Consider the following 26,125-nt stretch of genomic DNA (forward strand, 5'->3'; position numbering starts at 1 on the left):
CAGGTGTGTGAGAGCACCACAAAGTAGCTCCCTCCTAGAAAGACTTCAGGAAAGCACTCTCCCATGTGAACTTCACAGAGGTACAGTTTCAGAGAAATGAGTATCAGGAGAGAACTGAAATAAAAGGCTCCATCCAAGCCACTTCTCTTCAAGTTTCAGAGTGGGGGATGAGAGGACTGAGCCAAATGCACACTTGCTTCCCTGGGTGCAATGCATAGACAGCATAAATTTGTGTTCAAATGAGTCATTCCAGAAGCAGTAACTAATCATCTGAATGGCTGTGGAGGCATTCTGGAGGGATCTGCAGTCCCTCTGGTTAGGAGCAAGCAGGATTTACTCAGAAATTGAAGGGTTTTCATGAATGGCCCTGTTTTTTCCATTAAGGCTTTCTCCCTTTATGCTTCAAGAAAGGCTCTTTTCACTCTGCACAGATGGCAGTGCCTTAATGATGATGGGAGGGCTCAGCTACTGCTGAGCTCAGCTAACAAGCACCCAGATGTTTGTAGTACTGAAACACATCCTTCTTTCCAGATCCAACAATCACCTTCAGCACAGGTCCAGCAGCTACTTAGAATCTGTCCTACAGAATCATTTAGGTTGGAAAAGCCCTCCAAGATCATCAAGTCCAACCTCTGACCTATCATCACCTTGTGAACCAGATCAGAGCACTGAGTGCCACATCCAGTCATTTCCTGGACACAAATGGAGGTGCCCCAAATGACAGGGAATCTTTTCCCACTCCTCCCAGAAGCAACAAAATTAAAAACCTAATCTGTATATAATGTCCAAGCACAGCCAGCCTGACACTGCCTCTCCATCAGAGATACACCATGCAGGTTTGTGTATGCACTGAGGTTCAGAAAACCACACTGAAGGCTGGAATAGATTCCACATTTTATGTGGGTCAAGCAGGATTATGCTTTGGAACATTTTATTCGATCAGCTGAGAAGACAATGCTTGTGCAGGATGTCTCAGTAGCACAGCAGCTGGTTATCCTGGATCAGAGGCAGAGAACTCCCTCTTATCCAGTGATGAGACACAATTACAGAATCATAGAATTGCCTTAAAGATCACACAGATCCAACTCCCTGCCCTGGACACCTTCCATGACACTAGGCTGCTCCAAGCTCTGTCCAGCCTGGCCTTGGCCCCTTCCAGGGATGACAAAGCCACAGCTTCTCTGGGCAGACCTGTGCCAGGGCCTTTTCACCCTCACAGGGAAGGATTTCTTCCTATTATCCAATCTAACCCTATTCTCTGCCAGTTTGGAGCCATTCCCCCTTGTCCTGTCACTCCAGGCCCTTGTAGGTAACCTTGCCCCATCTTTTCTCTAAGCTCCCTCCAGATACTGCAAGGCCACAGTGAGGTCACCCCAAAGCTTCTCTTTTCCAGGCTGAACACTCCCAACTCTCCCAGCAGAGCTGCTCCATCCCTGGGATCATCCTGGTGCCTCCTCTGGACTCCCTCCAGCAGCTCCACATCCTTCCTGTGCTGGAGGCAGCTCTGCAGGTGGGGTCTCACCTGAGCACAGGGACAGAGTCCCCCCTCTCCTGCTGCCCACGCTGTGGGATCAGCCCAGGACACGGCTTGAGAGCATCTCCAGAGATGAAAAAGTCTCTCTTGCTCAACTGGAACAACACCCAGACACAAAACCAGCATGTTCAAGGCACCTGCCACACTGTCACTGCTCCACTAAGAACTGCTTTTGACATCTCTACCCAATTGTTGGGATTTCTCACCAATACAGTAGCTGGAATCACAGCTTCAGTTCCACATTCAGACTGAACTCTCTTCATCTTCCTGCTAAGTCACCTCCTGCAATGTGAAGGAGAGGTTTTCTCCCCCGAGGCACTTCCTTTATAAGCAAACAAGAAACGCAGTGCCAGGCACGAGGAGCACAGGGAAAACCACTCTGAGGTTCTCAGAGGGAACACACAGAACAACCCTGAGGCTGCTGCACACACAGAAACTGCCACATACACGAGGTCTCAACAGACAAACAAACCAGAATGGCAGCAAACTGTCTCCACAAATTTACAACACGGTTTTCTGCAGCTATAAAAAGATATTCTGTTGCAAGCTTTCAGAAAGCTCTTGCTACAATGACACCCAAGTTCAGAGCTCTCAAGTGAGACCAAAGTTACGGATGAATCCTCTCAACCACGATCACAACCATCTCAGAGTTTGCCCAAGTTGAAGGCAGAACATTTTAAGAAAGCATTTCTTAAATACCACACCAGGGACTGAAATGAAAAGGAAAATTCCAGATGGAAAATATGAGGCATCCTCTTTGGCAGTCACTGTGACATTTAGGATTTTTAGTGGCTCTAGCAGGCGTGCATATATATATATTCTATGCATTGGAATCCTAGGTTCCATTTCCAAATCCAGTACAGAGACAGCTTTAGAACTTTAGCCAGGCTATCATGCCTCTGGAACCTTGTTCCCATATGTTCCCCCAGGCTATAAAACCATCTTAAGCAGGTGTTCCAAGGCCAGCTTTACACACAGCTCTGTAGCTACAGGCACAAGGAGGATGCCAAGTGCCATTCTCTTTGGCAGGAAAAAGAAAAAGCAAAAAATCCTTGGACTGATCCTCCACAGAACTGCTACAAACAGAAACCCTCCAGGAAAATGCAGTGACACGCTGACCAGGAAAGAATCACACATAAATAAAAAAGGATGGAATAGGATAGAAATGCCATAACAAAGAAAAACTGTGGCTTCACTTCCCCAGAGTAAATCAGCACAAAGCACAGAGCAGCATGAGATAAAAGAGAACATGACCAAGTGAGGCAGATGAAGCCCAAGCAGTGGTTGTAAGAGGAATTGTTGTGGTGGAAAACTTTACAGTGGCTGGAAAAACTGGGACCACTGGGACAGAACAGCCAAGTCTGACTCATTCATTTGTCCTATGCAAAAAACCAAACTGGAACCCAAGGCTCCTTCAAGGCATCAAATGACACCAAAATACTTTATATTTAGTACAGCATAGTGCTGGGGGTTTATTATCATAATTGCACCAGCATTAAGCACCAGATTGTCCAGTCATAATTACCTCTCCCTAATCCCATATCCATGCAACACATGGATGTGATGCACAAGAGACAAGCTGGGAAGGGACACAACCTACAGGAGGCTGAGCACAGCTGTAATCCCATCACAGCATGGCTGTGTCACAATGTTCATTAACAGAAAGCATTTAGGTGCCCATTTAGGCTTCTCACCATTAATGCAATTAACAGTGAAGTGATAGAAATTGGGTTCTGTTTAATTACTCAGCCAGACAGTCACCACCATGGCAGCACAGTCCCAGGCACAGCCTGAACCAGCACACAGGGACAGTGACACTGTCATGGTACCCAGCAGCACACAGATGGACTGGCTGTGACTCTGGATACTCTTCTATTTAAAATTGCTCTTGCTTTGATTAAAGCCTCAATCCCAAACAACAAAGCAGTTCAGCTTCAGAGAGGAGCAATCCACTTCCTTTTCTTCCTCCCAGGAATCTCCAGGGGATCCTCTTCAAGAGCCTACTCCAGAGGAGAAGAGCCATCCCAAGGGCACGTGCTCCGTGCTGCAGAGGAGCTTATGGAACAGGAGCAGAGCTGTGGGGAGCACTGGGGCATTGCTCACTGCCCCAGAGCAACAGGGGCATGGCACATCCTTCCACTGCTCCAAGCACTGAAACACCACAGAGATCACAACTCTAAAAAGGGGAAAAAATAACCATTTTTAGCCTGTTTCACAGAGGCACTTACTCTTCTGTACAAACCAGGCCTTCCTCCCAACCTGTCAGGCAGGCACAATGCCTAAAGCAAGAAATTTTGGTTAAAAGGTACCAGCAAAGAGGGTTCACACAAGGAAATTGGGTATCACCTTACAGCAGCCTCAGTCACCCAGATGGAGGAGGAAAAATGTAGGTGATACCCACCCAGAGCCTTGGAGGAAGAAGCAGGGCATTTTCTGAGGATTTCTGACTACAAAACTGCACACAATTTCCAACAAAGCTGTTAAACACCCTGCTTCACTGAGGACTGGCTCATGCAGACCAAGGTGGATTCCTCAGCAAACTCCTGCATCCTCCCCAGGGCATGTGACTGACCCAGCAACAACCACATCAAAAGGCAATAAAGGAGAAGTGAATATTGCCCCCTGCCTTTGCAACCAGCTGGAACTCACCAAGGCTCAGCCACCGTGTCCCTCTCCACAGGCAGGCTGAAATCACAGCCAGAACACCTGGATTTAGGTATTTACCTGGATTTAGGGTTTGTTTCCTTGCACAGTGTGTCCTTGGCAGGGGGGATTTGCTCCCTCATCAAACCCAACTGATGCCCACCATGGACAGCAGCTGAGCAGACATTTGTAGTTAAGTCAAGATCTGCTGAAACCAGAGACAAGGAGGGATGGAATGGAAAAGGAGAAGGACAGGGCTGCACACAGGATGGGTGACCTCAGGTAATGCTCCATCTCCACTTGTCCCAGACCATCAGGGGTAATCTCAGGGCCAGGAGTGAGAGTCAGGCTCACTCTCCAGCACACACACCCAACACAGCCCATGGAAAACCAGCTTCTCCCACACAGGGCTCGCAGCAGCAGGGTCCAGTTAGAAATAATTAGCAAACATTTGGCCCAAGAAGATTTTGTACTACTTGCAGCTTGCTTCCTGAAATCCAAACCATACCCACTCACTTCCAGTCATCCTCACTGCCAGGTTTGGTCCCAACCTTCCCATCTCCAAGACAATCACTCTGGAGATGGCAGGACCTCAAAGGACACTGTCCCTCTAACACACTGAAGGAGGGAGGGGAGCTGCCATCCTGACAGCCCTCACTGTTCTGGGCTTTGAACCTCCACCTCAGAGGTGTTCACCACCTCTTCTTCTGCCTAGAGCTTGAACAGCTCTGCTCTCTCCCCAAAGTCAAGAGGATCCTTGTTAGATAAACCCAAAGTATGTCAAGAGAAAGCCCTGGCTTAACACCAGCTTTCAAAAAGAGCACAACAAAATGCCATAGAGAATTAATTAACAAGCCTTTAATTGCACCCAGAGCCTTTGTAGGAAATACAAATATTTTTATTTAACCAGCTGCTTGAAAGCATTGGCTGTTCAGTTCTACAAGGGAGATATCACATGTGGAACACTCTTTGGGAGCATTATGGTCCACAGATCCCCTTCCAGGGAGCTTGGTAACACACAAACCCAACCTCAGGAGTGGGATGGGGTTACCTTGCCAAGCCCCAAACCCAACACACCATTAACTTCCAGTTCAGCAGCATAGGAACAACAGGATGGTGATGTGAAAGAAGTTTAATGTCCATTGCGTATGGTGGTTATCATTAATCCACTCTTTATCTAAAATGCTGTCACACACAGATCCAGCTGCAGCCAAACTGTGACAGTTGCCTTTCCCAGGTGCCCAAAAACCCAGCTCCCAAACCCCCTAAAAAAGCAGTTAAATTTCCTAAAAGAGCCAACACAGCTGTTGGACTTTTCTAGGCAGGTTTCCCCCTTCCACCTCCTCCATGCCACCATTCCTGCTGAGGGCCAACCTGCAACAAGACAAGGTGTAATGATGACAGGACTCTGTTTGAGATGATCCTGCATCCCCTCCAAATTAAACAAGGGTCCTGGTCCCCTCTGAGGATGTCACAGCCAGCAGGTCATGGACACACACAGGACTTGAATCTCTGAATGACAAGTCTTTGTATTTCAGAGTGAGGGGACCCAAACTGCTGCTCTGCAAATTCTTCAGCCTGCCTGGAAAAGCCCTGCCAGAACCGAAACCTAGAAAAAATTGTAAGCAAATGGATATTGCAGGGGAAAAGAGTACCTGAATTTCCCTGACCACTTGTTTTCTGAGAAGAATAAGTAAAACTGTTTAAACAAGTTAAACCTGGTTAATCTCAAAAGCCAGCCCAAGACAAGGTGAGTCACGGGCTCATCCCACCTGCACACAAGTGGCACCCAACTCTCCAAGCCCTCAGAACAATTCCCTGTGCAAAACAGACGCCCAGTAGGCTGTGTCAGCCCAACAGGTCCGAGGTGACAGCCACTGCCATTTTAAGGAGTTAAAGGGAAATTTGGCCATCGTGTATTCAACCAGACTCCATTCTGCTCCCTGTCCCAGCGAACTCCGCCGCGCTGCCCTTTACCGGCAGAGCCGCCGCACTGGCCCGGGACCAGCAGCTCGCTGAGGCCGCACGTCCACCGTGGGGAGCGGACCCTGAGCACCCTCAGCACCCCGGGATGACGGGCGGTCACGGTGCCAGGCGGCGCGGACAGCTGGATGAGGCCTGGATGCCGGGCACGGGGACACGGTCAGAGCAGGGCACCGACCCCCGGGCAGAGCCGGCCCGGTGCCACCGCTGTGCCCACTGACATCCATCCACCCACGGCCTGTCCGCCAGCGCGGCCGGGCAGGGCCGCGGGAAGAGCTAGAGTCGGTGACAGCCCAGGCCGGTGACAGGCAGCCCTTTCCCCGGCCTCCCCGCCCGGCCCGGGGGGCACCGGGCCCGCCACGGCCTGTCCCCCTCCCCGGTACCCGCGGCCCTCACCGGACTTGGGCGGGTAGCGGTAGGCCGAGTTGGCCTGGATGTCGATGTCCTCCACGCCCGCGATGCGCCGGCTGAGCAGGGAGCCCATGGCGGCCGCGGACAGGGCGGGCGGCCCGGGGGCGCAGAGCGGCGGCGGCGGCACCGGCACCGGGACCCGCACCCACGGCGGCGGCGCGGGGCACGCCGGGACAGCGAGTCCTCACGGCCCGGGACTACAGCTCCCGGCAGCCACCGCGGCGGCGCCTACCAACGGTGGGGCGGGGAGGGGCGGCATCTACCAATGGGCGGGGGGGGGCGGTGCCGTGAGCTCCGCCGGCAGAAGGCGCTGCGACGGGAACGGGAATGGAGATGGGGAATGGGGATGGGAGAATGGGGAATAGGGAATAGGGAATGGGGAATGGGGAATGGGGAATGGGGAATGGGGAATGGGGAATGGGGATGGGAATGGGGATGGGGATGGGGATGGGGATGGGAGAATGGGGAATGGGGATGCGGAATGGGGAATGGGAATGGGAGAATGGGGAATGGGGAATGCGGAATGGGAATGGGAATGGGAGAATGGGGAATGGGGAATGGGAATGGGCAATGGGAATGGGCAATGGGGAATGGGAATGGGGAATGGGAGAATGGGGAATGGGGAATGGGAATGGGGAATGGCAATGGGCAATGGGGAATGGGAAATGGGAAATGGGGAATGGGCAATGGGAATGGGAATGGGGAATGGGAGAATGGGGAATGGGAGAATGGGGAATGGGGATGGGAATGGGAGAATGGGGATGGGGATGGGAATTGGGATGGGAATGGGAATAGGGATGGGGACAGGAATGGGAGAATGGGAATAGGGATGAGGATAGGGATGGGAGAATGTGAATAGGGATGGGAATGGGCATGGGAGAATGGGAATAGGGATGGGAATGGGAATGGGGAATGGGGACGGGGTAGAAAAACAAGGATGGGAATAGGAGTGGGCCTAGAGATGGGCATGGGGCACTTTGCATGGGAAAGACCCAGGCATGGACATGGAGATCACCAGGGCACACCTTAGATGGAGAAGCCCTTGGGAGCTCCCACAGGGATGCTCGAGGACACATCCTGTACAGGGAAGCACGGGGAGGATGGATGCCCAGGGACACACCTTGCACAGGGATGCAGAGGGGGAATGCCCAAGGTCATGATCTGCACAGGGATGCATGGGGAGGGGGGGTTCCCAGGGACACATCTGGCACAGGGAAGCACAGGGGAGATGCCCAGAGAGACTCAGCCTGCACAGGGATGCCCAGGGCTCTCCAGGGACACATCATACACAGGGATACCCAGGGAGAATTATCCAGAGCACTTCCCAGAGGTGGGACCTGCTACTGGCTGAGGCTGAAAGCCAGCAGGAAAGGAGGTGATCTGCCTCCCAGGGGAAAGCCTCTGCTTTCTGGGTTCCTCCCTCACAGGTAATCCACACATGAAAGCAAACGGAGATGCCTGAGATTTGGATGTGAGGACAGGGAATGGCCACAGGCTGCCTCACATGTGGGACAAAACAGTCAGGAGGATGGTGTGGAGGAAGAGGCACGAAAAAGCCACCAATGTCCCAAGACTGAGTCCCAAAGTTCCCTCTGGCACAGAGAACAGAGAAAAGCCACTCCCTGTGATGGGAAGTACCTCCCTGCACACACACAGCAAAGGAACTGGGGACCCAAATTCCCAGCAGTGGAGTTGGGAATCACTGAGAGACATGAAGGAGCTGAGATGGCACATGTGAAATCCCTTAAATTGGCCTTGAGAGCAGGGAAGAGGGCTGGGATTTAGGGAAATGGGATGGAGCAGGGAGCAGAGCCTGCCAGCACGGGAGGATTTTGTGATAGCAAGTGAGCAGGCAGTGGGTGGAATTTGCTGGCTGTAAACACAAACTAAAACACGCCCAGCAGGAATAAGCAAACAATCCCCAGGCGAAACGTGCTTCCGGACAGTTATCTCTTGTTATTATCCTTGCAGCTGCCGTGGCCACACAAACACAGCCAGAGGGGCTGGAAGAGGCACGGGATGCAGGGCAACACATGCTGGGGGTGAGGACAGGAGCAGACCCTGCTCTTCTGCATCCCATTGTGCAGCAGGGCTGGGAAGGAGGACAGGGATAAAGCAGGGAATGAGCAACAAGTCCTGCTGGCCAACCACAAGAGATGAATACCCTGCACCTGGCACAGGGGAGCCTGAGGCTCTGGCAGTGCCTTGGCAGTAACTGTGCCTGGGAACTCTCTGCTGTGTCCCCCAGGATCCTCCTGGCACCTGGAGTGCCAGTGCCTCTCGCTCAAGCAGCCTCTCTGTGCAAGGGTTTCTCTAACATGGACAGGGAGGGATGGAGCCTGCTGACCATCACAGGGACAGGGATGGAGCCTGCTGACCATCAGAGTGACAAGTGTACTGGCCCAGAGCATGTCCAGGGCTCCCTGCCTGCACAGCCACAGGAACAAGCTCTGGGCAGTGCCCTGGCAGCAGTGGGATGATGTGAACAGCCACCAGCAGCCCCAAACTGAGCAGGGTGAATCCACAACCCCCAAGACCTCACTCTGCAGCCCAGCAGCTGATTTGGGTTCAGTGCTGGAGCAGACTGGGCACAGCAAGGATCAGTGGGTCCATCTCCCTGTGCTGTCCTGAGAACTGGTGGCCAGCTGGCCACATCCTGGGGGCAAAGCAGAGTAGTGTTTGCACCATGAAGTAGGCGAGGAGGGGAATTTGCATTTGAGCAGAAGGTGAGAGTCCCTCTCCCTTTCCTCCCACAACCTAAGCACCGAGAGCATCCTGCCTTTTCCAGCTCAAAGAGGCATGCAGAGGCAGCTGCCCCAGAGCTTTTTTTGGGACAGAATAGTGGAATCCTAGAATGGCTTAGGTTGGAAGGGACATTAAAGATCATCTCACTGCAAACCCACACTCCCTGAGCAGCAAAGAGCTCGGTGCCATGTGAATGAAGCAGGGAGAGCCCGGTCCCACTGCCGGGGGCGTTGGCTCTGCCCGGGGAGCTGCAGCAGGAGGGCTTTTGTTCCTCTGGCAGTGGGAAGGTCCCTCCCGGGCTGCCCAGCTCTCCGGAGCACTCCGAGGAAGCCGTCGGGCCCCGTGGGGGTTGCTGCCATCTGGGAGGGTGTCGGAACTCACCAAATCCCTCTGGGTGTCCAGAGTTGCTGAGACCCCTGCCAGAGGGCTCAGAGACCCTGGCACACAGCCCAGAACACCTGTGGGCTTGATTATGACCCATGGAGCAAATTACCAGCTTTGTATGAAGACCTGAAAGCCACAGAAGTTTAAGCAGTGTAATAATAAAATTGTCACTAGGTGAAAAAGTAGATTTTGGGGTTTTTAGAATAGGGGTTTTGGGGACAAGATGGAGGGACTTGAGTGTGTCCAGCCTTTCTTCTTCTTCTCTACCTCCATCTTCTGCTGTGATGTTGGCACTTTGGGATTGGTTTAGAGTAGAAGCTCACTGTCTAACAAAGGTGATAGGTATTGGAAAGTAATTGTAAACATGTTATATGTAGTTTGTAGTATAAAGAGATAACATTTCCCTGGGGGCAGTCAGAGTGCCTCTGTCTGTCCTGCTGAGCAGACCTCAGCTGGACAGAAGAAAAATTTTTATAGATAAGATACAATAAACAACTCTGAGACCGAGAACTGAAGAACTCCAACTCATTCTTCGAACGTGCAGGCTGAAACAGAGACTGTTCACGTATCTCAGGGCTGCAATAAACTGCAAACTCCTGAGAGGAGGGCAGGGGCTTTTGCTGGGGAATCTGTCCCGGAGGGCCCTGCTCCGTGAGCCGTGTGTGACACACAGTGACAATAGCAGCGGTGTGCCAGGGCGGGGCTCAGCCCTTCCTCCCCAAATCCCAGGGCCCCGAGCGAGCAGAGCTGGAGGGCAGCAGCTCCTTTGCCCCCAGCCGGCCCGTGGGACACAAAGGCAGGATATTGCACCACGGCCTCCTCCATCCCATCACTGCCAGCAGCACGGGAAGGAGAGTGGAGGCCTCGGGGCAGGGAGCAGGGCTGCCCTGCCAGCCCTCAGCAGTGTGAAAAACGCCTATCACTTGTTTTTTAAATTTTTAAAGTTTAATAGTAATAAAATGGTTATAAAAATAGTAATACAATTAAAGTAATAATAATTTGGACAATCTGAATTAGGACAATATGAGACAATAGAGACAAAGAATTATGGACATCCAGGTACCTTTCCTGGGCTGCACGAGCCTGAAAAAGGACCCACGTTAACAAAGGATTAACCCTTAAAAACAACAGCCTGTTGCATATTCATACACCTCATACATGATGCATAAATTCCATTCAAATACAGGATTCTGTCTGGTCATCATCAACTTCTTCCTCTGAATCCTAACAGCGCCTTCCAGGCGGGAAGAAGTTCGTTTCTTCTGATAAGACAGCAATAAATTATTTTCTCTGAAAGATTCAGGTGTCCTGTGGCTGCTATTTTGCTGCAAGTCCTTTCTTTAAAAAAAATATCCTACATAGCAGAGTTTCTATTTTAACATTTCTTTATAACCCAAAACTATATTTAACACACTACTTAAGAGAATTAATGCAGCATTACTTTCTAACACAACACATATAATATTCATTTTAATATTTGCGAAAAGCCAATCATAAAATATGCATTTTTCACACCAGGGTCCCACAGTTCCTCAGGTGGGTCCTGTGGGCTGCAGGAGCAGCACTCCCCCAGCCCAGGGCACTGTGGAAGCTGCAAGAAGCAGCAACGGCCCCGCAAATGCTGGTGGTGCCACCCCAGAGGGTTTTGCACCTTCACCTCTGGGTTCCCCGAGATGTGTTTGTCCCCATTTTGGTGCTGCCAGCCCCAGGGTCTGCTTGCACCATGAGTGAGGAAAGACACAAAGATGGGAAGTCCTCTGTGAGAAAGGGATGAAAACACTTTCAACAAGGTTCAAGGGACCTGAGACCCTGAGTGCCATCATGGTGTGGGGAGAGAGTGGTCAAACTGGGGAGGACCAGGGTGAAACTGGGCCAGGGCTCCTGCCACCAGGAGCCTGCAGAGCCCCAGGGGTGGTGAGGAGACCTCAGCTCCTGCACTGGTTTTGCTCAGCAAAACGCATCCAGGAAAAGATGGGGGATCCTTTGAACCCCAGGAAGAAGAATCCACAGAGCTGCAGCCCAGAGGAGGCAGATGGGCCAGAGGGACGCCCACCCTCCCACTGCCACATTTCTCCAGCCACCCCCAGCCTTCAGGAGCCTCCTTGGACATGTTGGGGGAAGGCAGCTACGAGCACACCCATGTAAACAAGGAAATATGTTTCCCTGCAAAGCTCCCGGTCACCAGAGCAGCTCATCCAAAGTCCAGCTGCTTGGGGTTTATTACCCAGTGCTTTGTCTCTGTTATTCCCACTGCCACTCACTGTGTTTGTCAGGTACGTGTAGAACAACAAGGTTGCTCTACACACACGGAGTTACAGCTCACCAGAAGGAGTGGTGAGCCCATGAACTTTGCCTCCCTAAACACTGCCCTGCTCTGAGGGTTTACAACCCTTCCCGAAAGCCCTGCCAGGCCAGGCCCAACCCTTCTCCCTCCAAACACCAAACTGCAAGGTTTCTAAACATGCCTGGCTCTTTCTGATTAATCATTCAGGCGATTAGTTTTTCCTGCTGTATTTACACCGTGGTGGCTACAAATCTCCCTGTGTCACCTCTCTCTGGGGATTGTCTTGACCTTGTAAGAAACGAGCAGTCAGCTCTTGCTATGTCCCACTGCCAGGTACAGCTGTGCCCTCACTTGGATTTAGGCAGTGAGATATATAGAATGAGAAGGGAAACCCCTTGGCCCTGAAATTCTCCAAGGCTTGGAGAGGCTGAATGGTTGTGTAACTCCAGAATGGTTACTAAAGAACACATGGAAAATGGTGATTAGCTTTGGACAATACCAGAGCAATTCCTGTCCACACGGCATAGACTGCAAACCCCATTGATCAAGTGTATTACCTGCCCGAGCTTCAGCCATTTAATCCTCAAGGCTCAGAAACACCAGCAAAATGCCAGCCAGGGTCAGAGGAGTTAGTAAACAATCCACTCACAGCCAGGCAAACCTCTCCAAACTGCAGGAAACAGCCCGGAACCTCCGCTCAGGAAAGGTGGAGCCGGCAGTTCCCTTCATCTTTTCCCTGATGTTCTTAGCCCCGGCCACTGAACCACAGGGCTGTACCTGCTTACCCTGAGCACCACCACTGTCCGCCCTGCCGGGCCCTGCGGCACCGGCCTGCCCGCGGGCTTCCATCGGCTGTGGCTCTCAAAGGAGCCTTTCAGAGCGCCGGCAGCCCCCCGCACCTTCCAGAACCTTCCCTCGCTGCCACCTCTCCTGTCAGGCGCCTCAGCGATGCACGGACACGCTGCGGCTGAGGGAAAACGGGACCAGGCGGGAGTGGGCAACGCGCTCGCAGTTTATTAGCGCGGATGGAGGGCGCGGGGGGCAAGGGGCTGCTGCCCCACCGCCTCCCGGGCCGCGGAGCTACAGGGCAGCTGCGAGCCAAGGGGTCTCCACCAAACCCCCGTAGGCTGCAGGGGGGCAACGGCGAGGCCTGTGGCGGTTCACGGTACCGAGGGGCGGCAGCGCTGCCCCCGGGCGGGCGGGCGGGCCGGCCACAGCGCGGTCCCGGCGCGGCCCCGGCGCTCCCTCACGTCAACAGGAAACCGCACGCGGCCGACTGTAAACACCGCCCGCGCCCACGTGACCCCGCGGCCCCGCCTCGGCCCCGCCCCGCGCGCGGCCCGCCCCCGCCGCCCTCCCATTGGGGGCCGCGCCGTTGTTGACCATATACGGTCAGGTACTACCAAGCCGCGGGCGGCGGTTGGCCGGCCCCACGCGTCACTCAACGAGCGCCGAGCGCTCCGCAAACAGAGCGGGGCTTGCTGGGAGTTGTGGTCCGAGCGGGGGCAGGGCGGCGGGCGGCGTGGTGAACAGGAACTACAAGTCCCAGGGGCGCCGCGCGGGCCGGGCCGGGCCGCCCCGCCCCGGGCGGCCGTGGGCGGGGCTGGGCGGGCGCCGTGAGTCAGTGCCCGGTAAACATTGGCGTGAGCCGCCGGCCCCGCCGTGCTGGCGGCGCCCTGAGGGCGGCGGGGGCCGGGGCTGGGGCCATGGACGAGCTCAAGCACCAGGTGATGATCAACCAGTTCGTGCTGGCGGCCGGATGCGCCGCCGACCAGGCCAAGCAGCTGCTGCAGGCGGCCCACTGGCAGTTCGAGGTGAGGCCGCCGCCCCGGTACCGGTCCCGGGCGGGTCCCCGCGCGGGGGCATCGTGGGGGGTTTGGGCAGCGTGGATCGGTGCCCGGCCCTATGGACACGCTGCCGCCCCCCCGCCCGCCCACACGCGCGGCGGCGGCGGCGGGGCGCGGGCCGGGCCCCCGGCGGTGCCCGGGGGAGCGTGGGCGCCACGCGGGGCGGGCGATCGGGAGGCCACGTTGCGCGGGGGGTGCGCAGAGAGGGGCTCGCAGCCTCCCGGGGCCGCACGCCGGACCGCGGCCGGGCCGGGAGCGCCGAATCCGCCGAAGCCTCCTCCTGTTCCCCCCCGCCCCCGCCGCAGCCCTCCCGCGTGGCCGTGGGCTGGAAAACCCCAGCGCAGCCTTTCCCACGGCCCTGCCCTGGGGAGGTTGAGCTCTTGGGCAGCCGTGGGAGAGGAGACTTTGTAGGTCAAAGCTTTCCTGGCTCCAGGCGCTTTTTCCTCTCGCTCGCGGGCGGGATACTCCGTGACATTGACAGGGGTTAAGGCCGCGCGTGGGGCGGGGGGCGCCGCGGGAGCTCCGCGGTGCCTTTCAGGGCGCTCAGCTCCTGCGGAGATCCCCGGACCCGAAGCGCAGGGAGCAAAGAGCAGTGCGGTGGCCGTCGCCAATAAATTGCTTTCTAAATAGGATTTTTCCTTCTCTTCTGCAGCTCCCTAGGTTGGAGCTGATGGATTTGACGCTAATGGCACCTCGGTAATTGAAATGTCTGTGCAGTGCTGCGGGAGCAGCTCGGAGTCAGGGCTGGGGAGCAGCAGGTTCCGTTGGTTCCTCTCGGTGGCTGGAGCACCTCTCCTCCCTGCCCGGGCTGTCCCGGAGCCGTTCCGTAACGGAACAGCGGCCGGGCGGACCCGGTACGGACGGCGCCCATCGCCGTACGGGCACAGCATTCCCCCATTATCACAGGCCAGGAGGGATCCCAGAGCGGGCCGTGCGTGGCCGGGGAGCGCGGGGTGGGCTCGCAGGGATGTGCGGAGGAGCGGGCCGGCGATCCCACCGCCGTGCCCGGTGAACGGGAGCACCGCTGGCGTGGGATGTGTTGTTGCATGTGTAACGTGCTCCGGCGTTTGTTTACTAACACAGCCTGACTGTGGCCCTCTGGGACAGGCGGGATCCTCTTCCACCACCTCCGTGCGTGTCGCAAAAGAGCCGGGGAGGGATGACAGAAGTTTTAACGTGTCTTTCAAAAGGCTTTTTTTTTGCAGAACTTTGCCACCGTTTGGCGAGTTGCACAAGTAGAAACAGCCGTCTCCTGCCGGCTGGGCACTCACATGACTCAGAGGAAGCTGGGCTGTAAACAAACGCTGCCGTTACCATGTTCCCACTCACTTTTGGTGCAACGGTCAGATAATTCCCTTTGCAAAATGGCCGCTGGGCACGGCTCCTTCTGGGAGCCACGCTGGGGAGGGATCACCTCCCGACCGCTCCAGCCTGCTCTCACCTCTTTTCTGGAGTACTCCCGAGGCTTTTGTTATTCCAGTGCAGCACCCGTTTGCTGGCTGGTGTGCATCTGCAGTGAGTATAAATCGGGGGAGTTCAGGCAAGTTCAGCACGAGGGAAGGCAGCATAAATTACCCATCTCCTTGGAGTCAAAGCGTTCCTCCAGGGGCACGTGCGAATGCAATCAGCCTGCTTGTACCTCAGCGTTCTGCTCCTGCCTGTAAGGCCACCACGGGGACACGGGGACAGAGAGGTGTTCTGCACTGAGCCAGGCTAGCTCAGTGGCCCAGTGACACACAGCGGGAGCTGGGTTGTCCCAGCTCTGTGCCTCTGTGCTGGCCAGGGCACTCCTGGCATCCATCTGCCCTGCCCAGGACCTTTCCTTTGTAGGCCAGTGTCCCACTTGCTGCCTGTGACAGTCCCTGGGGTGTTTGTCACCAGCAGGAGGGAGAGGGAGGCTGCTGTATAGCACGGACAGCTTTGGGATGCTGATGTTTTGGGACTACTTCCCTGGGCTTGGGCTGCTTTTGAGGCTGGCTGCTCAGGGGCCATTGTGTAGGAGGATGAAGTGAGGGCTGCAGAGAGGATTTGCTCTGTGTATCTTTCCAGCCCTGGTAGACCCAGAGGCTGGAAACCGTGATCCAGGATCCAAGACCCATGATCCAGGACAGTGAGCAGGGTCGGAGGTCAGGAAAACATTTGGGATACAGTCACCTTTGGCTGTGCTGTGAGCTGATCAGAGTCTGTCCCATACTCAGGGTTGATTAAGGAGCCATTTTTTTTTTCATCCTATCTATCCCTTGGGAACAGGGCAGTTCATGGGTAGGGTGTGGATTGCCTCTCCCACTCGCTGTAACTGCTCTTCTGTTTCCTAGGGACCCTGGGCAGGCTTTATCCTCTTGTGCCCCGTTTAATTTGCAGCTCTTGCAGCTCTGTGGGCCCTTCCATGCCTCCAGGGATGGCTGCTGTGGGTGCCAGCTGGAATGGCACTGCCAGCCCAGCCCTCCAGCAGCTGGAGCAGTGCCATGGCTGATCCCAGGGAGAGGTTTACAGGCCCAAGAAAGCAGCTTGGAGTGTCTCTGGGTGAAGGCTGGCACTCAGCTTCCAGGGCCTGGCTTTTTGGGAGAAGCCAGGGAGAGCAGCTCCTCTGTGGCTGGAACCCAGCAGGTTACCAGGCAGACATTTCAGAGTTTGCAGAGTCTCACATGGGGCTGGGCAGTGGATCAGGCTCCTTCATTGGTAGAAAGATATTATTTGGCTTTATGTGCTCATTGCCCTTGGGGCTATTTGGGGAGGATAAGAAGAAACTTCTTCTAAAAAAACCCACCCATTCCTTCCTTTTCCTGGTGCTAAGAGCCTCTGTTCAGTGTAGAGAGGTTGTGTGTGGGGAACAAAACGAGGAGCAGGTGTCTGGCTTCACTTGCTGTGTCTATGGCTGGATTTCACTTCCTCTTATGTATTTACATTTCATGAAGCCCCTTCCTTGGTGGTTCAAGGACAGGGTGCTGCCAGGGCTGCCCCTGCTGCTGTGTGCTCCGTGCTGGCAGGGCTCACACCTCCAGCCACCCTCTCTCTGACTCACCACAGGTGCTCTTGGCACCCTGGCAGGGTCCCTGTGTGATCCCTCTCCTGGGAAGCTCCTGGTTTTGCATGCTGGCAGGGGTAACAGTGGCCTGGTCACCTGCTGAGCGTGGCCAGGCCGTGGCTGCCCTGCTTCCATGCACACCAGGGTGACACAGGCAGCGGGGCTTTGGCTCCAGGGTCAGAGCTGAGCTGGGCTCGGGCTCCTGCTCCAGCAGAGGAGCCTTAATTGGCTTTGCTGCTGCAGCAGTCACGGTGGCACTTGTGACGCTGTCTGGAGAGCAGGTGGCATCAGGAGCTTTGGTTACGTGTGTGTCCCCAGTCCCTGTGTGTGTCCCTGGCCCCTGTGGCACCAAGGGGAGCGTGGGGCCCTCCCTCACCAGGCTGGGCCTCTGCAGGTCCCTTGGGAGGTGACTGCAGGTCCTGGGCTTTGTGCTGGGCACAGGGGCTGTTTCTGCCATGCTTGGAAAGGGGCAGATGGAGGGGAAGAGACTGTTTTAGGGTTTTAGGCAGAGGGGCCTGCCCTGGTGGGCTGCTTCCTCTGCCCAGTCACAGCTTTCATCCCAGCACTGGCAGGGATTGGTGGGCAGCTCAGGGGGACAGCAGGGACCTTCTCTGCCACTGTCTGCCAGTGGCACAGTCCCAGATATGAGGCCACTTGGAAAACAGGAGCACAGAGCAGATTTAATCAGCTTATGGTATCTGGCTGTGCCCACACCTCTGCCTGTGTTTCCTGTTTGGTGTTACCCCTCTCTTATCACGATCTGTCAGTGTTAGGGCCTCGGGCTGTTGACGTCCAACCTCACCCAGGACAAAGGGTAGCGTGGCAGGGGGTGTCACTGCTGCAGAAGTGTATGTGTCAGACATTTCCCTAATTCAGAGCTATGTGCTGTCCTGTGCAGAGCTCTCTGCAGGGCCACAGAACCCATTCCTGCTGCATGGCCATCTCTGGGATCTGCTGGGTCCTGCTTGCAGGAGCTGAGGGCTCAGAGCTCACAGCGTGGCTGGGTGCAGAGTTCAGGTGCTGTGTTATTAAATGCAGCTATTGCAGGGAAGAGCCTTGCCAGCCCAGCTATTGCACACTCCCCCCGTGGTCTGGGAGCTGCCAGACTCTGCAGCAGGAATTGCTTCCCCCACCCAGGTCTGGATCATTGTTTGCAGACATTGCTCTGGCTGCCACCTGGTCGTACCAATAGTTTTCTGCTGTTTAGTCAGGAAACCATAAACCTCTTTGCCTTCCCAGGGCCTGCCAGCCTGGATGTTTGGGACAAAATTAATTTTCCCATTGGATCAATGAGCTGAGCTGACTTGCTGTCATTCATGCTGGCCCTGGGAATGACACAGGAGCATGTGGACACTGGGATGAGGAGCATGGGTGGTGGCAGGACTGTGGCTGTTGCAGTTGGGCAGTGTTTGGTACAACCTCCCTGTGCTTTTTCCAGGCTTTTCTGCCTTTTTTTCCCCAGCAGCTTGGGTACCTTCAATCCCTGGCTCTCAGGAAGGGAGCAGAGTCTCAGGTAGAGTGGCAGCACCCAGCCACAGCCCCACACCTCACACCCCAGAATGGAGACCTGAGGGCCCTGAGGAGAGGCCTGAATAGGACTGAAGGGGGCTTTTCCTTCAACCAGAAATAAATCCAAACCAGTTCTGCATCAAGTCTCATCCTCAACTGAATCAAACCATTGTTTTCTAGCCCTGACTCAGTTGAAGCCTGGTGCAGAACAGGAGTCACCATCATGGAATCACAGAATGGTTTGGGATGGAAGGGCCCTTGAAGGTCATCTCATTGCACCCCCCTGCCATGGGCAGAGACACCTTCCACTATCCCAGGTTGCTCCAAGCCCCATCTAACCTGGCCTTGGACACTTCACAGATGGGGCAGCCCCAGCTTCTCTGTGCCAGGGCCTCACCACTCTCTGAGTAAAGAACTTCTCACCATTCCTGCATCAGCTCAGTGCTGTGCACCCCCAGACCTGGGCTGGGTGTCTGCCCTCCTGACCATCCTCTTCCCCTGGCCTTCCCTACCTGCAACCCTTCTTGTCCTCTCACATGCTTGTGGCATGTGACATATTTACCAGACTATTACTGGTTTTAACTGGAAGCTACAAAACAATGTCAGTCCCCATCATGCTCTGTCTGCAAATGAATTGGAAATGTTCTGGCATATGGGGTGGGCACCTGCTGCAGCCCCTGCCCTGGGCATCTCCTGGTGGGAATATGGGGACTGTGATTGTGTCCTGTTGAAGACATGCCTTTAACTGGTTCCTGCTGGGGCTGGATTTGGTTTCCTTTGTTTCCCAGCACACGGTGGTTGCAGAGTGTCATGGTGAGTTGTGAAACACCTGCTGGGCTCTGCCCCAGCAGTAGCTGCTCCTTGCAAGGATGGTGGTCCCAAATACCACCTGCCCTGGTGTGAGCAGATGGCAGGCACAGGTCCCTGCTTGGGGACAGGGAGCAGATGTGCCCTCAAGGCCCCCCAGGGCCTGTTTTGGATCATCTTTGGGTCTAGTAGTGTGCAGGGGTGAGGTGGGTGCCCAGTTTGGATGCAGGTAGTAACATCGTCTTTCCCTTTTTGTTTTCCCTTCCTTTCAGACTGCTCTCAGTGCTTTTTTCCAAGAAACAAACATCCCCTACAGCCACCACCATCAGATGGTAAGTGCTTTCCCAGCTCCACACTGCTCTCCTAGGGCAGAGCACCAGCTGGCGGGTGCTTCAGGCTGCTGCTCATGTCCAGCTTGCTGCTTCCCAGCTCCAGGAGTGCAGGCAGGGAGGTCTGGCTGGGCACTGCCAGAGCTGCCTGCCAAGGAAGGTTTTCCTGGAGAGCAGCTGGTGGGACAGTGGGACAGCAGAGCCCTGCAGATGGTTTGGGGCTCCTCTTCCAAAAGGGGCAGTCTGAGGGAGGATGTTTTGGGCATAGCCAGTGGTCCACAGCAGCCCAGCACGGCAGAGAGAGCCTGGAGGAGCCTGAAGCACTGAGCTGTATAAACACACTCACAGATACATGGTGCTTCCCATCCTGCAGCAGCCACACACAGGTCCTTGTGTGCTCACTGGAGCATGGCCGGAGCGTGGCTCTGGTGAGGAGTGTCTGGAAGTGTGTAAACACCCACACGTGGGTGCTGCCTGCCTCTGCTCTCTTCCAGCTGTCCCCAGACTCAGTCCCTTAACTCTCATGCCCCAGCAGCCTGTAATCTGCTTGGGCAGATGTGTCTTAAGGATTTACTGGCTGCTGCAGCCTTGTTTGACTCTCTGGGACAATTGGGGATTTGGAGCATGCAAAGCAAGTGCCCAGCAGGGCTGGAGCATGCCCAGTCTCCCGGGGGATGGGAGCTGAGCCTGAGCCTTGTGCCTGCAAAGCCAGAAAGCTGCAGGCCCAGGGTGGCACCAGTGGGTTGTGGAGCAGAGGGGATCCCCGACTTGGCTGGGCACAGGGGGTCTTGTCTGCGCCCTCTGCCAGGAGAGCATGAGCCTGCAGATCCTTAAATAGAGCTGCTAGTGGGCAGCACAGCCAGCAGAGCACAGGTCTGGGGGCTTCACGTGCCACAGCAGGGGGGCACAGGGGTCTTGTGCCACAGCCCGGTGGGAGGCAGCAGGTGGGGACTCCCCTGACCCCGTGTCTCCTTTCCCACAGATGTGCACTCCTGCCAACACGCCGGCCACGCCGCCCAACTTCCCCGACGCCCTCACCATGTTCTCCCGCCTCAAGGCTTCCGAAAGCTTCAACAGCAGTAGCCCCGTGGCCTCCATGGCGACTTCCCCGCCGCCCCCGGCCCCGCCGCTGCCCCAGCACGGGGCCTTCAACCCCGCCTGGCCCACGGCCTCTCCTCCCGGGCAGCAGCAGCAGCAGCAGAGCATGTGGACTCCGGCCGCGCCGGCGCAGCCCGCGGGCTGGCCCGCCGCCGTCTCCCAGCAGGCCAGCGCAGAACAGAAGGCCAACGTGACCATGGAGGCAGAGAGATGAGGCTGCGGTGGAGAGCGGCCGCGGCGGGGACCCCTGCGTATAAATATATATATATATATTTTTTCTCTCTCCCCCCCTCCCCAAAGAGGAGAGGAACTCCGCTGCCAGGGCGTCTGGCAGCCGCCGAGACACATGAGCAAATAGCTGCCTTGCATGGGTTTGGTTTGAAGTAGTTTTTACTTGTTCTCGAGCTGAATGGAGCTCCCCAGAGACAGCGGGAGGCTGCGTGGGACCGGTGCTGGCCTCTGCCTGGGACCCTGACGCTGCCAGACTCTTGGGGAGGGAGCACCCCCTCCTCTCTTGGGACACCGGAGTTTGCATGCCAGTGACATTTATGGAGGAGGTCCCTTCCTCAGAGTCCCCCGGGCCACCCCACCAGGCAGCGTTGGGTTGTGCCTGAGTGTTTTCCCCCATCCCTTGGCCCCGATCAACTGGGTGGGGGGCAGACACCCCGTGAGGCTTGTTTTTTGTAAGGGGTTGAGAGAGCAAAGGCTGTTCCTGCACCACCACAGCCTCCACCCCGCACATGCTGTCCTCACTGGCGAGCAGGGCTGGGGGACACCGGCCCTCAGGGAGGCGTCTGGCCACTCGCCCGGAGCAGGGGGTGAGCACTGATGGTCCGGCTGGGCCAGCACACCCTCCCCTCCAACCTCCCAGGATGGGGTTTGCCCCAGGGCTGTTTTGCATGACACAGTGTAACCCTAGAGACTGGGATCGTTTTTAACCCCTCTGTTCTTTTCTCCCGGCGGCTGGAAGTCTCTCCGGATGCGCCGCAGCCGCTTGCAATACACGCTCTTCTGCTTTGAACCCCGTGTCTTTGCTTCGTTTGCAGCAGTGGCAGGATGCAGGCAGAGCTGCCCTGAGCCTGGAGTGTTTCAGGATCCCCTCTCCCAGTGGCTCAGTGCATCCCAGGAGGGCTGGCTGCATCTCCAGCTCCTGCAAACACCCTGTTCCAGCCATGCAGTGACTGCCAGGTGCATCTAGGGCTCAGCCCCAGAAGCCCAGCTCTGCTACATCAGCTGTGGTGTGAGACCCCAGCAGGCAGGGCTGTGCTGAGTCCTCAGGATCCCTTGTGACATCCACAGGTCCTGGGTGTTTTGCTGTGACCTGGCTCCTATCCCCTCTTCCCCAGGTCCCTTGGAGGTTGCTATCCTTGCCAGACCCTTTCCCAGCAAGGCTGTGCCCCTGCACTCCCCAGTCAATAATTAATTTCAGTCTCTTGTTTGTGTTGCTAAAATAAACAATGTAGGAGGGATGGTTTCATCGGGGGTGCCTCTTGGACAGCCTGGGCAGGGCCTGGAGCTGGGGCTGGCCCTTGTGAGCTTCCCTGCTTGGAGTTCTGCTGGAGCTGCCACCCTTAGTCCTGCCCCACTGAGATGAAATGGGCCAAGCTGGTGGGCCCTGGAGTGAGCCAGGGCTGTGCATCCTCTGTCCCAGCTGTGGTGGCCACATCCAAGCTGGTGTGGGCACATCCAGGTCACATCCACTCTTGCTGGGACTGGGGATGGGTCTGTGAGGTGAGGGGGTGCAGCACAGAGGCACCCAGGGCACACAGAGAAGGGATTTGTCCCCAGCCTTGAAGAGAGACAGCTGCCTGAGAAACACAGGTGAAGCCACAGGGAGACCTGGGTGGTGAGGAGGGGAACGTGCCTGTGACCATCCCAGGGCCACCAGGAGCCACAGGATTGGAAAATCATGTGCCAGACCACAGACCTGGTGATCTGACTGATCAGAGAGCTGATGGGGACATGGCACAGCCCAAAAGTGTCAGACTGGCTGCCCTGTGTGTCCCCAGGAGCTTAGGGGAGGCAGCAGAGGAGGGAACATCTCTGGCCTGTGGTGTTACCCCACTGCAACAAGTGGATGCAAGGGCAGTGTGACCCCAACTCCACCAGTCCCTCGAGGCCAGGCAGCACAGCCTTGGTGCATTGCCCCTCCCCATCCTCCCCATGCCATTTCACAGCCCTGGGGCCAGCCTAGGCACCCCTGAGCTTTGCACCAGCCCCAAGGAGCCTGGCTTTGTCACCTGCACCTGCAATGCACAAGGATAAACAGCCTTGGTGGGACACGACAGCCTCAGCAGCAGCACTGCCCGTGTGGCGGGGGACACTCAGGACAGGCACCTGGGTGAGTACTGGGGGATGCAGCACATCCCTGTGGTGTGACAGGAGCAGAGCTGGGGGGGATCTTCATTGCTGAAGGGGAAGAAGCAGAAGCAGTACAGGGGGACAGCCATCCCCTGCAGAGCCCTGCCCTGCCACCACCCCAGTGCTTGTTCACAACACCCAAGCCCTGCTCCATCAGCACCTTGTTCATACCTGGGTGCTTCACCATCCCACCATCCCCTGACCTCCCCTCATCCTCCTCAGAGCCACCCACCATTGTTTGTCCCCAGCTCCACCAGCATGGCATGGTGACAAAATCCTGGCACCAGCCATGGCACAAGCAGCTCCTGAGCTGTGCCCAGAGATTGTCCTCACCTTGATGTTACCCCACAGCTTCCTGCAGCCTCATGCACTGCTCCTGCAGCTGGCCCAGCCCCTCTCTGCCAAAGCCCAGCCCCCGGGGAGAATGTGTGAGCCTGGGTGGCTGTAGAACCCAGGCAAGGCAGACAGGTGTGTTTATGGTAGCCCCAGAGAGTGGCTGGTGAGAACATCCTGAGATGCCCCAATGTGTTCCTGGCGAGTTGGATCTGGGGTTGCAGCCCCCAGGCTTCTGAGCTTGTTCAAAGCTCAAACCTCCCGAGACCATGGGCAGCTGGGCACCTTCTACATCCTGCAGTTGCTTTATTCTCACCCAGCACCTTCTCCAGACAGGCAGCCATGTCCTCCAGGTCTCTGAGCTGGCTGAAAACAGACACCAAAGCTTTGCTCTGGGCAGCTCCAGCTCCTGCAGGCCCCCAGCAAAGCAACATCCCAAACCTGGGTGGGCTTATAGTGGAGACCTCCAGTACTGCTGGCAGGGCATGGCCAGCACTGGGGTGCCACAGAGGACAGTGACCATGTCCCCCCAGCCATGTCACTGCATGAGGCAGAGGGACAAGGGCACTGCCAGTGGCCTGGGGACTCAGATGGGCTGAGTGCGGCCCTGCCATTCACCTGGCAAAGGTCTGGTGGCACAACCTGGCACAGTGGCCTGGCATGACAGAGATGTCCATGCCCACAGAGCTCTCATGTGGCTGACAGGTCCCTATGGCCTTGTGCTGCTCCAGCAGTTAGCCCAGCCTGTGTGGGGCTTTGTGGGCCAGCACTGCAAGGCCTCAGGACTGAGCTCCCAGCCAGAGCTTCTGAAACCAAGCAGCCCCTGAGGTTTTGGGGAGAGAGAAGGGCCCCAGCCGTGCTGGAGCCCAGGGGCATCACCAGCAAAGGAGCCTGGCACCTGAGAGCCTGCAGCACCTCAGCAGTGGGCACCTCACAGAGAGAGCTCTGCTACAGCTCCTGAGACAGCTCCACTGTGACCAGGAGAGAAATCAGCCCTTCCAGCCTGCTGCAGGAGGGGAGAGCCTGGGCAGCCCCTGGGATGGGGCAGGAAACTCCAAACCTTGACACCACCCCCAGTGCCATCCCATCCCCAGCCCTGTGGGTCTCCCAGGACATCAAAATTTTAGAGGGTAAAATCCTGCACTGCAGGAGGGACAAGAGCAGTGGAGGTGGCCAGGACACTGGGACACCAGGGGTGGGTGGCTGCTCCAGTGGCTGTGAGAGTGACATGGACCCAGACAGGTCACTGCAGCCAGAGCAGCCTTTTAAGAGGCTTCAGTGCATTTTCCATAAGGATTTGTGAAAGATTGCCATCCTGGTCACCCCATGCACCTGTGCCATCCATGCAGGTCTCTGGGGAGCCCAACCTCTCTGCAAAGAGCTCTCCAGTAACTGGCCCAGCTCTGCTGCATGCACTCCTGGAAATTTGTTGCAGCTGGGAGCGCTCAGCAGTGGTTTTCAGGGAGCAGAGGGTGGTGATCATCTGCAGCATGTCTGTGACCTGAGGAACGTGAGTTTGACTGCTGGAACTGGGTCCCCACAGGCATGGGGACATGGAAAGAAGGGAAGCTAAGAAGTGTGTGAAGACCAGGGTTTTTTTCTCTGGGACCCACAGCACCAGCCACACCCAGCCCGCCCATAGTGGTGCCCATGGTTCCCCCAAGCTGAATTGAAAGATGTCCAAAAGGCAGAAATGTCCCAGCTTCAGCTTTGTCACACTGGCAAAATTCTGTCGCCTTTGCTGTATGGTTGTGCTCAAAACCAAGGTCACAATATGTGAGGTGGGACTGGCCTGAGGCTGCCAGGTCTCACAAGGGATCAAATGTGAAAATTGTTGTGGGCCAGCCCCGAGCTGCCTGTGGAGAGGACAGGAGGGCACCACAATACATTCTTGTGCTGCAAGGTATGAGCAAGGCAGATATTTCTGATCTTACGTACAGCATCTCCCTCTCAGAGTCTAAACTAGAACTTGGTACTGTGGCAATGTCTCCCACTAGATTGTGCCTTGACATGGGGACAGCCTGCCTGTCCTGCTGTCACCTGCAGCTCGGCCACTCACTGGGACACAGGGAAGAGAGAAGAGGAGCCTGCAAGGCACATGGCTGTTCCTGCCTGGGGCGTAGGAGCTTTGTGCTCCAGCCCAGAGCGACCCCAGGCAGAGCTGCCGGGGCAGGCTGGGACCCAGCACACCTAAATCTCAGAGCAAGTATCTCTGGAGCCCTAGGGGCAGGTGAGAAGTGACTGAAAACCTGTGGCTGTGTTAGAGTACTGCTCTTTTATCTGGTCCCTGCAGTACAGCTAAGACCACTGGAGCCAGAAAGGTGACTTTGTGATTCCACAGGCTCCCTGGTCCTGGGGCAGCCAGAATCCATGGCATGGGCGTGTCACTGTGTGGGGCAGGACATCGGCCAGAGCAGGGCATCATGTGGGGCATGAACTGGGACACCTGGTAGGGAAGGCACCATGTGCAGGACAAGGACGAGATGGTGCTGGGGAGACCTCAGAGCCCCTTCCAGGACCTAAAGGGGCTCCAAAAGAACTGAGAGGGACTAGGGACAAGGGCATGGAGTGACAGAACAAGGGGGAACGGCTTCGAACTGCAAGAGGGGAAATTAAAGTTAGATATATAGAAGAAACTCTTCCCTGTGAGGGTGGGAAGGCCCTGGCACAGGGTGCCCAGAGAAGCTGTGGATCCCTGGCAGTGCCCAAGGCCAGGCTGGGCAGGGCTTGGAGCAGCCTGGTCTGGTGGCAGGTGTCCCTGCCATGGCAGGGGGTGGAGCGGGATGGTTTTTACGATCCCTTCCGGCACAAACCGCGCTGTGATTCCCTGAG

The 26,125-nt window shown here is 56.2% G+C and overlaps 2 protein-coding genes and 1 long non-coding RNA gene across 7 annotated transcripts in view; 1 reads left to right on the forward strand and 2 right to left on the reverse strand.

The window, feature by feature from the left end:
* Positions 1-6,765, reverse strand: part of MGRN1 (mahogunin ring finger 1) — a 50,406-nt gene extending 43,641 nt beyond the window's left edge. For 3 of the 5 annotated variants that reach the window (XM_054644060.2, XM_054644062.2, XM_077186758.1), the window contains exon 1: positions 6,557-6,765. In XM_054644060.2, the coding sequence (XP_054500035.2) occupies positions 6,557-6,644 (88 nt within the window). In that variant the 5' untranslated portion in view covers positions 6,645-6,765. The remainder of the gene's footprint in view (positions 1-6,556) is intronic. The other 2 variants (XM_054644061.2, XM_054644064.2) reach the window with 1 other exon arrangement.
* A 3,858-nt stretch (positions 6,766-10,623) lies between these two features.
* On the reverse strand, positions 10,624-13,182 carry LOC143695339 (uncharacterized). The gene is made up of 2 exons (XR_013184446.1): positions 12,542-13,182; positions 10,624-11,038 (listed from the first exon to the last, which is right to left on the reverse strand). It is a non-coding gene; the product is annotated as an uncharacterized LOC143695339 (long non-coding RNA).
* Positions 13,183-13,554: 372 nt separating this feature from the next.
* Positions 13,555-21,620, forward strand: UBALD1 (UBA like domain containing 1). Its single transcript, XM_054643953.2, has 3 exons — positions 13,555-13,798; positions 19,445-19,504; positions 20,484-21,620. The coding sequence occupies exons 1-3, from the start codon at positions 13,691-13,693 to the stop codon at positions 20,811-20,813; spliced, it is 498 nt and encodes a 165-aa protein (XP_054499928.2). The 5' UTR covers positions 13,555-13,690; the 3' UTR covers positions 20,814-21,620.
* The last annotated feature ends 4,505 nt before the right edge of the window (positions 21,621-26,125 follow it).

This window comes from Agelaius phoeniceus, chromosome 16, assembly GCF_051311805.1.
Source record: "Agelaius phoeniceus isolate bAgePho1 chromosome 16, bAgePho1.hap1, whole genome shotgun sequence".
Classification (NCBI taxonomy): Eukaryota; Metazoa; Chordata; class Aves; order Passeriformes; family Icteridae; genus Agelaius; species Agelaius phoeniceus.